Here is a 16,278-nt window from a genome sequence, read left to right on the forward strand (position 1 = left end):
ATGGAAATACCTTGAGGACAGTGACTTATTTTTTGTCCATTTTTGCCTTTTGTTGCCAGTATCTAGTACACATTGGGTACTTTTGCATTGCTTTAATTGAAATGAAAGAGTAGCATTCTCAATCATTTAAAGGAGTGACTGTCATGTTAGTTCAGATCTTGGAGTCAAAGAGCTGAGCCAGGTAAGTCCCCTCTGGGTCTGCTTCTAAGACTTTCTGAATTTAGGACTTCTCCCAATAAGAGGCAATAATTTTAAGTAATACTAAGTGCAACTAGAGGGAAAAGATAGATTGTTAATTTGAGGAGAGGAACAGATACAGCACTGTTTATCACAAATTTCCAATAAAGGAAAATGACAGAGAGATGTTTTACATTTAAACTTCGAGGATGAGAATGCAAAATACATTACATGAAGGACCATGACATCAGAAACACCTGAGAAATTCAGCACACAGCTGATTATCATCTGATAGATTTGTAAATCTGAATACTCTATACTTTCTGTTTTTAACATCTGCATGGAGATCAAGACCACTGCACAATCATGAATAGAGGAAGGGACTGGCAAAGATACCTGACATCTCTTCATCTCCTGATTCATTTCCCAGAGCATCTCTCTGTTTGTTATTTATTTCTATTACTTCCACCCCAGATCACCTGCCATTTCCTTCTCCACCTCATTTTACAGATGAGGCAAACAGAGTTAAGTGATTTGCCCTGGGTTGCTCAGCTATTAAGTATCTGGAAGAAGAATCTTCCTGGATCCAGGTTGTGTCCTCTATCCATTGCACCACCTCGCTACCCCAGCTCTTCTTTATAAGCACTACAAAAATGAAGATTTACAGAAGACACCATAACCTATCCCACCCCTATAGCCACAGTAGATTGTTCCTCTTTTTTTGGAAGAGGTACTAAGCATCTCTATTTCAAAATTGAAATGAGCTGTTCAGTACTAACTGGAAACTTATTTCTGTCAAGATTTTTAGTAAAAATATATAAAAACTCATCTTATGCCAAAACTCAATATGCAACCATACTGTACTTAACTGTATAGAATTACATGGCAGAAAATACATTTGCATTTAAATATGCAATATACTCATACACTTCACTTTGGGTACCAAGGGAATACCTTCCGCCATAGTAAAAATGACAAATGCTATCAGCAAGCGTACCTCATCAAAAATGGTCCAAAGCATTTACCCTAGGGTTTAGATTTAAGCAGTTGCTTCCAAGTTCCATAATGGAAAGTGTTTCTCAAAACAGCCATCAGCATTTACCTGACAATAGCAATATTCACAACTCAATGACCTGCGTGAAATCTCCTGTTTTAAATATAAAATTATCTTCCTGTAATTCTCTCTTGTAGAAGTCACTTTGATGATGGCACAACTTTTTTTAAAGATTCAATAAGCTTAAAAAAATATCCAGGCAGTTGGAAGATTGGAGAATATTAAAATAAAGAAATGGAATACTATCAGAATGACAAATCTACTCTAACAAAAAAAAAAACCTCTTTTTAAAAAATAGATCAATATCCATATTTCTACCAGTTCAACTGCTACAGTATTTGGACAAAGCCTCTAATGCCTCCTTGAGTTCTATCAAAATGTTTTCAATTGTATATCCAAAAAAGCAATTATTAATAAACAATTACAGTAGTGTATCTAAACTCTATGGATATTATTTACACAAAAACTCTCACATATGCAAGATAGTATTCATAACACCATTTCTTCCTACCTAACAAACTGTTTGCAGAGATGCAGTGCACTTATCAAAAAATGATGAATCCTCACTTATCTTAGAAGAAGAAAATACAAGAAAATTTCCACTGAAAGAGTTTCACCCACTAAGTTACAGCAATCAAATTTTTCTTATCTTCAAAGGCCAAGACAAGAGCTACTAAAGCAAAGAGAACTGTTTTACTTCAAAACTGAAGCCAAGAAAAAACAAAGATCCCGAATTGCTGTCAATTCATTATAGATCAAGAAACTCACATGCTAGTAATTCTTCGCAAGAAGTATTTGATTTCATTTAGTAATATTACTACTGATAAAATATCATTAATAACAGATGAAAGAAAAAATAATGGTAAGGGATAATATGATGTAATGGATAGTGGGTTAGCCTTGGAGTTGGGAAGACCAGGATTCATGTTCTATTTCTGGCACATAATATCTATATGTAAGCAAGTCCGAATGTACCAAGAAACCGAGACTATAAATTGCAGATAGGCAATTCATCTTCACCAGTAGAAGAAGTATCTATACCATGAGTACCCTACATGGATGAAATCTGCTGCTCTAGATATTCCTCCCAGGTTAAGCTCATGACCTTAATCTCTTCACTATGCTACTAACTGAAGCCTTGACTGACACTCTCTCTCTTCAGCCTCCTCTCCCTTCAAATTGGAGAGCTGGAGAGTGGAGTACCAAACTCCTTTCACTCTACTCTGCATCCGATACTCTACCTGGTTTCAACTTCACAGAACAGGATGTCCCCATGTGGGGAATTCCCTAGTGTCCCCTGCCACATCCATCCATTTTTCTGCCTCCTTATGTGTTATCTCCCCTTGTTAGATTATAAGTCCTTTGAGGGTAGGGATTGTCTTTTTATTAACTCTATCCCCAGCATTTAGCAAATGGTCTGGAACATCACTGGACTTTAATAAATTTTGATTGGATTAGAGACCAAAAATTAGAAAGCAATCATTATTATTTTTATTATTAACAATTATGATAATACTACTAGAAGTGATGATAATGTAGCAGCTTTATGGTTCACAAAGTATTTTACATAAAATATCTCATTTGATCCTTAGTACAAGGCATAGTTTTTTCTGTTTTATAGAAGATGGAACAGAAGCTCAGAGACTGGGAAAATGTTAGCGCCATCAAGAGAAGCAGAACATTTAGTGGAGGGGCTGTATTTGGCAGAAGATGTGAAGTGGCAAAACAGGTATTTTTCCTAATGGCAGCAAGTATTTCCCACCTTCATTCCTCACCTGACTTTGCTCACCTGACTGACCTTCTGAACTTTGCCACCATTCCTGAACTGTCATTTTACTCTGGAATTCCCAGAAATAGCTTGGGCCTCCTCTTTGGCTGACTGCTTTGTTTTGTGCTCAAAGAGGAGCAAAATGACATCACTATGATGGGGTCAAGGTATAGTGTGTCTGACTGTGGTTGATCAGACAAATACAAACTCAGAAAGCTCTACCACATTTTAGGCACAAATGGTCCATATGACCATTTGGAGTCGAGATGTCTCTAAATTTGCACATCTCACGTTTCTTTTGTGCTAGACACCTCCTGATGGAACAGCCACCCACCCCTGCATCCTTCTCACTTTAGAATAAATATTACATTATTCTGGACCCCTTTTCTCTCCTGGGACCCCCACTTTGGAGAGGCACCTAGGCTAACCAACCTTCATTCTCCTCTTGACTATCTTTCTGAACTTCTGAAGTGTGAGGTACCTTCTCCTTCCCCACTCTCCTTTGAAGCTCCCTTTTGGACATCACCCTTCTTTATAAGTTCCTTGAAAAAAAAGGGTATTTCGACTTACAAGAACTGACACTGAATGAGGTGAGCAAAGTTAGGAGGACACATTACACACTAACAGCAACACTGTATGATGATTAACTTTGGTAGACTTAGCTCTTTTCAGCATTGAAAAGATCCAAGACAACTCCAAAAGACTCATGATGGAAAAGGCTATCCATATCCAGAGAGAGAACCATGGAGTCTGAATCCAGATAGAAGCACACTATTTGCTCTCTTTTTTTGTTTATTTGTTTCTTCTTTCTCATGGTTCCTCCCATTGGTTCTAATTCTTCTTTATAAAATGACTAATGTAAAAATATGTTTAATATGAATACCTATATCAGATTTGCATGCCATCTTGGGGAGGGAGAGGGGAAGAAAGGGGAGAAAATTTACAACTCAAAATCTTATGGAAATGAATGCTGAAAACTAAAAACAAATTAATTTTTTTTAAAAGAAAAAAAGGAACTTTATTTTCATCTATATTTGAATGCTCAGAACATAGAACAGCGCCTGACACAGAATAAGCACTTACTTAATGAATACTTGACACCTTGCCTTGTTTTAGAGTCAGTGGGCAGCAAAGAACGCTTTCTAGTCAGGGAAGAGACTGAGTATTACAAATGTATCTTTGAAAGTGGTGTGGAAGATACATTAGAGAGGGGAGAAACTTAAAGCAGATAAAATAATTAGGAGACTACTGTTAAGAGTTAAGCAGGAATGCTGTAGGAAATGATATGTGATAAATACAGAGTGAAGTAAGCAGAGACAAGAAAACAATGTACACGGTAACCACAACAATGCAGATGGAAAGAAGTACACACCAAAAGATCAAAACTGGATAGAACTATAAAGATCGAGCATGACTTGAATGAAAAGAAATGAGAGGATATCCCTACCCACCCCTCTGGGGAGGTGGGAGATCCACAGGTGTTGCACATTGAACAAGTTTTCTGAATTTTGTAATACAAAGATCAGTTATGCTTATTGTTTCCTTTTATATTTCTTTCTTTTTGTCTTTACAAAGAACTTGTAGGGGTAGCTAGGTGTCTCAGGGGATAGAATATTGACCCTTGAATCAGGAAGACTTGAATGCCAATCCAGCCTCAGACACTTAACTGTGTGATCCTGGGCAAGTCTCTTAACCCTGATTACCTCAAAAACAAAAAGTACTTTTCTGTCATAAAGGGGGACCATCTGGAAGGGGGAGAAAAGGGATAGTGGGGATAATGATGAAGATGTAAAAAAAAATAACAGAAGACATTCATCAAAATTTACTTAGAGCAACAGTTAAGGCAAGACATGCTGAAGGCTTAAACTAAGGTGGTCACTGGGTTCAGGAAAAAGGAAGATGAACTTAAAAGAGATTTGGGGGAGGAAGAATTGACAAGAAATTTACTGATTGGACATGTAGAGCTAGTGGCAGAGAGAATGACTGAGACTATGAATCTGAGTGTCATGGACAGAAATAAGTGTAAAGATGAGAGGAGGGTTGTGGGGGGAAATAATGAGTGTGGCAGCTTTGGATGTATTGCACTTGTGACTTATATACTGTTAAAGTAGAATTGGATTGCTGTGACATGAGAGAGCTGTTCCATCTAGAAGCTGGGCAATGGAAAGAAAGAGAAAGAGAGATAAAAGTTGAAAGAAGAGACCATGTTTGCATACTGTATGAAAGCAGTCAATAGAACTATGCTATTTGATTTACAATAAAAATTAGAATACAAATACACAAGAGAAGTACAAAATATTACTTGAGACACTAAAGGGAAATTTATTTCTAGCTGGGGAAAAGTGGGGAAGATTTAGGAAAGAATTCATAGGAAGTGCTATAGATGTTGGAAGTTGAAAGACAGAAATAATTCCAACAGATAATGCTGTTGTATAATGGCACTGAATCTGAGAACTGGGTGCACAGTATTAGCAAAAAACATGTGATCAGAAATTGAGAAAGGTAATAAAAACCAAGGAAAAGTAAGTAGCTCAGTCTGACTCTTACAGATTAGGCAAGAAACATTAGATAAGGCTGGAAAGGCTCCTCTCCTTGGTCTGGACTTGATTCAATAGCTGATTTTCATGGTCCTTTCAAATCTTACATACTGAGCTCTTTGAGGGTAAGAACTAGCATCATATCCGATACCCTTCCATCCAACTCTGCAACTGCTTGGTATTCTGCAATATACACGCTAGGCCCTTAAGCATTTGCTGCGGCTCCCGATATGTAAATATTGGTACATACAGGATTATTTAAAGGACAGAAATAAGGAGTGGTCATACATATATGAAATTACGTATCCCTGAAAAAGTACTACCAGTGTAAACTATAATAAATTTTGAAAACACTAAACTCAATTGTGTGAAATGTAAAAGAACTTTCCTTTCCCCTTAGATAAACCAAACTAAACATGTAGATCCCCAAAGACATTCTTAATAAGAGTTAAGTGAAAGAAGCCAATAGCTATTGATAGAACCTTCATCTCCTCTCAGATTAAAGGGCTAATGAGACAGTTCAATCATTAGAAACAACTGAGTGGAGAGTAACTGTTGAAAAAACAAGTTTAGTATAAGTTGATTATGTCATAACTCCTTACACAAATACATATGTCACCTTTGGGTCCCCAGAAATATAACTACAAACAATTAGTCAAAATTTCACTTATGCAGGTTATCTTATTAAGCAAATGTCAATTCTTGACTAAAATTAGCATTATGAGAAGGCTGTACTTTATTTGCTTCCAGATTCATGGAGCAGCGATAAGTACATACATATCTTCATATGTGTCTATATGTAGATATATATGTATGTGTATAAGTCTAGAGCCCATCTCTACATACATGTATTAACACAGATATGCATATACACATGCACACATACATAGATATGTGTATATGTATGTATGGAATTCTGAGTATCATTCCCAAATTAAGAAAAAAGTTTCCAGACATTCTTCATGGAATAAATTTGGCCCTGCACTAGTCTCATTTTTCGTTAATATTTCATGAAACCTCATAATGAAATCCATTCTTGGATTGAAAAAACTTCTCAGTAAAACAGAAGATATTTGAAAGATCACAAACGCTTGATAGCAGCAGGTCTGTAGACGCCCATATGCATGCTTCCCCTCAAGATAAATAAGGCTGTGGCAGCTGCTGCCTGCACTCTAAGGCTGGGCTCACATCAAACACATGCAAGGCAGCAGAAAGGAGAGAAGAGAACCTGCTTCTAAAGTAAAGAGAAATTTAAAAATAAAAAGGTTAGAATTCTTTGGGTTATTCATTCCAAAAACCAATTCTTAAGCATTTGATAACCTACCTTTCTGTCAAAGAAAATGGCAATGAAACTCAATAGCAACTTGCTGAATGAATCGCCCAAGATATCCAGAGAATGCTTTTTTTTTTTTTGGCTCTCCATTCTCCTGCAAGTTTCTGATTAAAAATTTTCAGAGATAATTATATGCTAAAATAAATTTAGCCAGAAACACTTAAATTAGAAATCTATTTATAATTTTAAAAAATACTTAAATGTCTTCGTACCCAACAGTCAAACTATAAAATTAGCCAATATTTTGGTGGTACAAACTGGATACCAGAAATATAGCAATGATCAAAACCGTCCTTTTAGGAAACAAGTTGTCAAAATAAGGTTACGGATTTAAAAAAAAATATTTATGATGGGAGTGACCCAAGTGAAGCAGTGCACTGCAGACAGTGATTGTAAACAATGAAGGATTTGAACTCACACTGACACATTCATATCTGGGGATAATACTTCTAAAATGTCAGCAGCCTCCTAACCCTTTCTGTGGGATTATTCTACTACTTTATGAGGGATAGCCTTAGGCTAAAGCAATGATGAAACCCACAGCTGTTTACTGGAAAGGGGTTAAAGATATGTAAAAAAGGAAGGGAGTGGGGTGGACTGAGAGAGAAAAGAGCAAAGATGGGGAGTTGAATAAAGTCATCCAGGAGAAAGCATTTACTGCACCCTTGAAAAAGTGGCATAGTGAACTTAGTAGTAGAGCTGGGATATCAACCAGTCTAATAATTATTTATGAAGCTAATGTTACAGATCATCACAACTCCCACATAAAATAGAAAGTAAGCATCACCTATAGAGCAAAACAGTGCAAAACATATATATATATCTGCATGCATATGTATACACATATGTGTGTACATGGGTATACATACATGTATATATATACAGTGTTATGTGCGTACATACATATATACACACATACATACCATCAGAAACATAAGCTTTTTAGTAAAGTAAGGATGCTACATGATGCTCCAAGACAAAATAATACTAACAATAATGGAAAACACAGGGAATGAATTCTTTTAGAAAGCACTTAAATCTAGTGGTTATAAACAAAAGAAATCAATCTGATTCAAGTTTCCATATCACTTGCTCAGCCAGATAGAAAGTATGAGAGCTGCAGAGTCATCATATGGCTGGGTGAAGTAAGCAGCTGTCTTTCTGTGCTACATTTCACTGAAAGGGAGAGCCTAGGAGAAGAGGAACACACACAAGCAGCAAAGACCAGAGTCTGTGAGAGTGAGTCTGTTTTCACAGCTGGAGATAGGGCACTTACTATGCTATATACAGCATCACTGAGCCTGGAGTCTCAAGTGGGCAGTGTTAAATTGCACTGTAATGCAACCTGAGAATTAATGATTCCCCATAAAAGTTTTACCCATGCTTGGTCCAAAAAGTTATTTCGCTTCAAAAATAAGTAACATATCACATGTACTGCATCACTATTCATGTGGAGTACACTTCTTAATTAATCAAAGCAGACAAAAGTATCTGAACTAGACTGACTCCTAACACAGCAGAAAAGAACTTTGGGACATGTATTAATGTAAACATTTTAATTAGTTAAGACAAACTACGTCATTATTTCCCTATTTCCTAACACTTTCAAGCACAGATTACTTTTGATAAAAAGGCCCAGCACAGGATGAACCTGCAAATAGGTTCCTTATGGATTTTCCAACATTAGCACGTGTTCTTTGGCTAGGTTTGATTTTTGGCTTAAGTTTATTTTGGGGTGGGAGGGATGAAGTGAGAATGGACTTGCTTTTTGAGCACTGACAAAGGGAAATCATTATATTTCACCAAATTGAGAACATGGCTATATTTGCTTCAAACATAAAGTCAGCTAAGGGCCTTTGAAGATTTATAAGGAACAAAACTTTTTAACTGGTAAGTATTTTCTTGCAAAACATCAGTCAGTCTTATTATAACGTTATGATTCCAACCAAGTACTGGACCCACAGATACATATCAAGAACATAAGAGCAACATGACTTGAGGTTAGAAATTATAGGTAACCAGGTTCTTTGAATAGGAAAATTTCAAATGTTATAGAAGAAAGTTTCTTTTAGCTGTAATACAAAAAAAAAAAAATTCCCAATTTGAACCCATTATTTTTGTCTAATGTTCAAATAGGAACATGGCACATTCGATGGCCAACTTACCAGAGTGTTTGCTGCAGTAGAAGCAGGTGTGTCTGAACTATTCTCTTCAAGAGTCTGGTGAGGTTCTTCATGACCACGAGTAACAAGAATTCTAAAGTGTTGTTGTCGGGAATTCTGATCTTGCCTGATCTTAAAAGTGCAGCCCTTATTCTGTGGAATCCTTTCTATGGAGTTACTCCTTTGTATTTCAGGACAATTCCTCCCATTGTTAGGAGGTTCTGAATTCACCCTGTCTTCCATTGGGCTGACTCGTTCAGGTCGAGGTTGGACTGGATAGGAGGTACTCCTCTCTAGCCTTATTCTTGGATACCTGACCAACCTGTCCCCCTTTGTTCCAGTAAATCCAAAATTGAAATCACCACCAAGGCTTGGAGTGCTTGCTTGGGGTTGTTGCAACTGGAAAACAAAACACCTTTTCCCAGAACTAGCAGATACATCTGGCACATGTTGCAAAGACCAACGCCTGGGCTCAGGAGCAGAAGGGTTGTTCTGAACCTCTGATCCAAAGGGCAAGAGTCTAACCTGACGCATATCTGCGCTCGAAGCACGATGCTGAATTCTCACTCCAGTTATGTTGGAACCTGAAGCATTTTCATTGCCTTCTACACCCTGGGCAACTGAGGGGACAGCATCACCTTGGTTATCTGAAGGAACAGTACAAAACACTCTGTGACTGCAAGTATTATTAGATCCATTGACCTGTTGTCCTAAATCATTGACCAACCTTGGTGGAGAATTACTGGGGGATTCTCTTTCTGAAGTTTCTTGGGAGCTGCTTTGGGATGAAGAAGGTCTACTTACTGGTGCAGTAAAATTCTCCCTAAGGTCTGAAAATTTATAGGGAAGGTCCTCATCAAGAGAATCTGGTGCCCCGCACTCATCAGTATGTCCGTTCACAGCTTTGCGCTGCAGGGAGATTTGCACAGATGAGCTCCTTGTTGGACGGGCATCAATGTTATTCAGCAGCTGAGGGATAAACATGGATGTGCTTCGTTTGAGAGATCCAACTTCTTGTAGGCTACCGCCACCATACTCTGCTCCATTTTGAGAGAATGGGTGAGGACTGTTTCTCCTTGGCAAAGTGTGGAATGCCATAAAAAAGTCGTCTTCTCTCTCTCGATCTAGGATCTCTGATTCAGGGGCTGTGTTGCTTCGACCAGAGCCAAAATGAAACCGCAGCCGATGGGCCATGGTTTAACAGGAGGGCAGGAAAGGAAGGGAGACAACAATTCAAGCACTGCCAGAAGTTAAAAATCAAAGACATAAACTCCAAGAAAAATTGTCCCATCTGCCAAACTGTTAGCACTGCACCAACGATAGCGACAGATAGCAGAAATAACCCAAGTGGCAAGCTGCATTCCAGGCATGATTGGATAAGAGGAATCGGAGCTTCTGCACACTGGGACAGAGGGTAGGATGGTTAGAGCCACATGACCTTGTTCTCCCTCTCCAATGCCAGCTTCTGGACTTGGGCTGGTTTTTTTTTTTTTTTTTCTCCCTCTCCCTCTCCCTCTCCCTCTCTTTTAAACAGTAAGAGCCTGAAACAGCACCTTCCCAGCTGCTCTTTTTCCATCAGAAAGGCATTGCCCCAGCGGGCGAGCTCTCACAGCTGACTACAGCAGCAAACACTCTCAGGGCTACTATTAATCTAAATCACATCATATTCACAGGGCACTTCTGAACTAAGCAACACGCGCGCGCACGCTTCCACACATACACACGCACACGCACACGCACGCACACACACACGCGCACACACACAGCACACTCTCCCAAAACACAAAGTGCCTTCCATTAAAAAACAACCCCACATCTTCCCACATCCCCACCACCTCCTCAGAAAGACCAACTTAGAAAGTAGAAATAGGTCTCAGATTTTCACAAGCAGCACCTTTTGTTTGTTTGTTTGTTTTGCCGGGCTATGTATGACATCAACAGACTACTATGGTGGAATGCAAACTAGTAAAAACATACTATAAATATAATTACACACTGCCCAGAAGTAGCTCCCTTTAACGCTAAATAATTAGACTATGATCTACAAGGAAGAAAATATCTATGTGGGGGATGGGAGACAATTTAAAACACTGCTGGAGTTAATACTATGAATCTTGCCACTACCCTGAAACATTTTCTTTAACAGCTACCAATAGGAAAAAAAAGGTTACAAAGAGAATTCTCACCAGAGGAAAGTAAAAGAGCAATAAAAACGCAGCTTGAGAAAATATCGTCCCTCATACATGCCAGGTAGGAATGACTGAAGAAAATCCAAAAAGGTTGGTATATATATACAGATTTGTATTAATTTCATACAGATACCATGCAGAGGCAATGTTGCCCCAAATTAATGCAATTTGGATGCCCATATGGGATATTCTTATGCTTGTTAAGAGCCAAAATGCTTCACAAAATAGAAAGGTTTTAAAATTCATAGAAAGTCATCAATTTCATTCACTCCAAACAACACTTCTAAAAAGAATTATTTATGATTGTCTTTCATGTTAATTCTTTCTCACAGACCAGAAATAGCAATTGTATAGGTTGACCTGGAGTAGGAAAGGAATATAACCCAAATAAAAGGTCTAGACAAGGTTCTATTAAAATCCCAAAGTATAGTTTTGACGACAGATCTGGAATCATGGGTATAGTGTAGGGGGGTGGGTTTGGGCTGGGGGGGAGTCCAACACCATGTTTAGACATCCAAATCTGTTTTCTAGCAGCATGTTTCCAAATGCCAAGATGACCAATTATGAAAAAAATGGAATCTGGCTTGTTCAACACTAAAACTGCCAAGCACCAGCACAATCCCATATTGTCTTTAACAGGCCTCCGCGCCAACAAGAAAGAACACAGCTATTCGTCACACAGTAACAGTGCTGCAGACAGCTTGGTGCAAACCCAGGTGTTAGTATTATTAAACATAATTTTCAGAAAAAGCATTCTTTCTGCAGCAGTGCTTTGGCAAGCACGTCTTATGCATTTTAGACCCTTCTAACAAGGAATGCCTGAGGGGCAAGAGACAGAACACAAAAAATATCTTAAAGGTAGCATAGTTAAATAAAGAAATAAGGGAAATTCTTTTATTTTCATAGTGAAATCTTCTGGACTAGAAACTGTATGTTAAATGCAAAATTAATTTCAACCAAAAAAAAATCCTTTATTTCCTTTCTAGGTATTACGTCTCATTTAATTATCAAGATCTAGTATACTAAAGTTGGTTCTGTCTTCTCTTAAGGCACTATTTAATACAGTCTCTTCCATCTAACTTTTCCTCCCTATGTGCAAATAAAGCACAGAAAACAGCAACCCCCCATTCCAAAATAAACCCCCATCCATTTCTAAGAATAAGCGTATATAAATAACAGAATTTAGATCACTGACAATAAAAATATTAGCATTATTTATATGCTATATGACTATATATAATGTTTTTATAGATTTCCTAGTTCCTAATGTTTTGGAGGTAAAACGGTACATTCACTAACGCTGGACCCATATATATTTTAAAAGCTCCTGAGAGACATGAGAAAGTCTAACTTGTCTGAGATGATTTCTGGAATAACGTTAATCACTGAAGAAGACAAAATGAACATTATTTGATTGTCAAAATGACAGGGCAGGTGCATATCAATTTAAATACAAGAAAACAGCATGGTCAAGAAATACTGCCCCCAAGAACTAGAAGACTTAGGCTTAAATACTGCCTCTGTCTTTGACTAAAAAGCAGCGTGACCTGAGACAAAACCCTTTGCCAACTTGGTGGTCACCAACTCTATTTCTTCATCTGTCAAACAGGGGAGGGGAATGGGTGGACAGAAAGTTGCTTCTGTCTGGATCAATCTGTAAAACTTTATTCTGGTTTGAAAATCATAAGAAAGTACTAAACAATAAGAACCTACATTTTGGGGACAGTGAGTAGAGAAAGAGGGGAAGATAGAATAGTAGTAATAAGATGAGGAGGAGGAGTAATTAGCAGCAGTTGTAGTGGTAGTAGTAGTGGTAGGTAAGAGTAGTAGTAGTAGCAGCAGCAGTAGTAGCAGTTCCAATGGTAGCAGCAGCATTTTATAGTGCCTTCTTTGAGGTTTACCAAATGTTTAACAAATACTATCTCATTCTGTCCTTATAACATCCCTGGGAAGTGGGTGCTGTTATTATCCCCAGTTTCCAGATAAGGAAGTTGAAGCAGAGAGAGGTTAGGACATTGGAGGTGGAGAACGTGGGGCCTCAAGGTCGCATGTGGCCCTCTAGGTCCTCAAGTGCAGCCCTCTGACTGAATCCAAACTTCACAGAAGAAATTTCCTTAATAAAAGGATTTGTTCTGTAAAACTTGGACTCGGTCAAAAAGCCACACCCAAGTACTTAGACGGTCACATGTGGCCTTAAGGCCACAGGCTCCCCACCCTGGGTTGAGTAGTTTGCCCAAGGTCATACAGTTGGTTAGTTGCTGTGGTTAGATTTGAATCCTGGTAAACTGATTTTTCTGCTATATGATTGTGGAGATTGCTATAGATGATACAGACGTAATAATGATCTTTTTTTCCCCTTTTAATAAAGGGTCTGCTTAGCTGTATAATATATTTTCCTCATTTAAGCAAAATGAAGAAACAAAATCTCAAATTGAAAAGCTGATCCTCTTTTTGCATTTTTTTCCTAATGTTTATCTGTAGACTATTTTAATTAAGCATTCCAGATAGAAATTTTCCTTCTATACTTTGAAGACAACTAACCATCTTTTGGGGGCAGGTAGGCGGTGCGATGGAGTCCGGAAAGACTCACCTTCCTGAGTTCAAACCTGGCCTCAGATGCTTATTAGCTGTGCAACTGTGGGCAAGTCACTTAACCCTGTTTATTTTAGTTTGTAAAATGAGCTGGAGAAGGAAATGGCGAAGCACTCCAGTATCTCTGCCAAGGTAATGCCAAATGGGGTCACAAAGAGTTGGACATGACTAAAAAACCACTGAACAACAAAAAAACACTTTTTAAAAACTGTCATGAATTTTTTTTTCTCTCCTAGGACAATCCATCCCTCTTTTCAAGTTGTTAGATATATCTTGAACTACACTACCCAAAGAAAAGCCATGTGGACAAGTATACTTTGGGATTCCACAAAGTTAGTTTACGTATAATGAATAATCCTTACACAATTATATCACCATTCTGTGTACCAAATCTCAGCACGTAAAGAGTTTATGTGAGCATTAATGGGTTTTATTTTTACTTACTGGGAGAAAAAAACACACACATACACAAATATCCTTAATCTTCTCCTGCGCCATTACCACATAATTAGCACAAATATAGATGAGGAATATTTAAAATTTTTTAAATATCTGGATATTATTACATAAACTACTCTGACCCATACCATACATGTTAACATGAATGTAGATGGCTAGACAAAGTGTCATTGAAAGTTGCATGCATTGAGATTCAGAGTGATCTAGGTCCAAGTCTTTTCTCTGCACATACTATCTGTACGATGCAGACAAGTCACTTAATCTTTCGGTGAGCCAAACAATTATTTAAGATTATAAATTACAGATGAATTGACCGTTGGCTTTGGTGGATGAAGTTTCTATGTCAGGCAACTTTCTGCACTGATAAAATCAGAGATCCAGAACCAACAATTAAAAAAAAATTCTAAATACATATATACACATTATTCAAATTTACTTTTGTATACCACCAAAAAAAAAAGATGCAATTTTCACATTAAGATCATCGTTTGAGGAGAGGGATGGTGGAGAGTTGACGGTCGAAACTTACCAATCTGTTTTCATCAAATACTTCAAACAGAAGTCTATGATTGGACGGATTTACCTACAAGAAACACAAATGTCACCTTCAGTGACTCAAAAGTAAAGAGTTCAAAACAACAACCAAAAAATAGCCAAAAGATAAAACAAAATCTGGCAAAAACAATGATAAACTGGAGATGCATCTAACCACACGTGTCTACTGCGGCAAGCATCTAAAACAAATTTTTAATTTTCTGCCTGTTATGGACTTTTAGCTACAACACTGAAACAAATGAGAAGAAAAAAATTAATATGCATCTTTTTTTGAGAAATAATTTTAAAGTGCTTCGAAATTTAATTGTTATCTATTATAAAAGGAATTTTCTGAGACTATCTGCAGTCCCATTTTTCCACAGAAACTTGAAGCCTAAGGAGTTTTGTCTCTCAGGCAGGTCAGAAATAAGTGCCCTACAAAGACATGAGGGAAGTTCCCACAGCTAAAGGCCAGGACCAGAGCTAGAGCCAATAGGGAAAGGAAAGGAAAAAAGCATTTATTAACCATGTATAATATGCCAGGCACTGTGTTCAGCATTTTACAGATTACTCATTTGATCCTTGTGAAAACTGTGAGGTGAGTGCTTTTGTTATCTTACTTTACAGTTGGGGAAACTGAAGCAGATAAAGTTTAAGTGACTTGCCCAGGGTCACAAAGCTAGTGAATGTCTGAAGCTGGATTGGAACTCAAGTCTTTCTAAGTCCAGGCATAGCGCTCAATGCATTGTGCCATCTAAATTGTTTAATGGACTTTTTTTGCCTCTGACCTCAAGTTGCATCATTCATTTTTCTTCATGTTCTTCATCATTCTCTCCTTCAAACAGCAAGCATTTATTAAATACCTACTATGTCCTTAATACTTTAAATGGCACATTAGCATGGAACATTTTCTTAAACGTTTGAAGTAATCCAGATTTTTTAAAAAAAAAAGAACACAAGACACAGCACTTTGGACCAAAAGATTAAAAGTGGTACAGAGTCAGGGGACACAGGGGCAAATATCAGCTCTAATATTTACTGGACAAATCACTTAGTCTTCTTGGGTTGGTTTTGTTGATTTGTTTTTATACTTGTTTATTTTGGAAAATGAGGAGCTTGGATTAGAAGTTCTCAAAGATTCAGTTTATGTTTTATAAACTCCTAAAATGTTAGACACACAAAGGCATCCCGAATTACTGATACATAATAACATTATGGAATTCTATATATTTCCTTATGGCCTTTATCTATTTCTCAAATGTTCCAGGAGCAACTAGTGTGTTACACATTATAAGGGCACATTTCTAGCCCTGACTCTGACACAAACTTGCTGAGTGCATGTGGGTAAGTCATTTGACCATCCAAGATCTTGTTTTCCTACACTGTAAAATAAAGAGATTGTTAAACATAGACATCTCAAAGTTCTTATCTGGCTCTAAAATTCTATGATACCATAGAGAGTAGGACAGAAAT

The 16,278-nt window shown here is 37.6% G+C and overlaps 1 protein-coding gene across 9 annotated transcripts in view; it reads right to left on the bottom strand.

The window, feature by feature from the left end:
• NEDD4L (NEDD4 like E3 ubiquitin protein ligase) overlaps positions 1-16,278 on the bottom strand; it is a 461,142-nt gene that overhangs the window by 184,693 nt on the left and 260,171 nt on the right. For 6 of the 9 annotated variants that reach the window (XM_072605955.1, XM_072605952.1, XM_072605954.1 and 3 more), the window contains one exon: positions 14,801-14,854. In XM_072605955.1, coding sequence (XP_072462056.1) covers positions 14,801-14,854 — 54 coding nt within the window. Of the gene's footprint in view, positions 1-9,034; positions 10,320-14,800; positions 14,855-16,278 lie in introns of those variants that run through there. The other 3 variants (XM_072605949.1, XM_072605950.1, XM_072605951.1) reach the window with 3 other exon arrangements.

The sequence above is a fragment of the Notamacropus eugenii genome, chromosome 4, assembly GCF_028372415.1.
Source record: "Notamacropus eugenii isolate mMacEug1 chromosome 4, mMacEug1.pri_v2, whole genome shotgun sequence".
Taxonomy (NCBI): Eukaryota; Metazoa; Chordata; class Mammalia; order Diprotodontia; family Macropodidae; genus Notamacropus; species Notamacropus eugenii.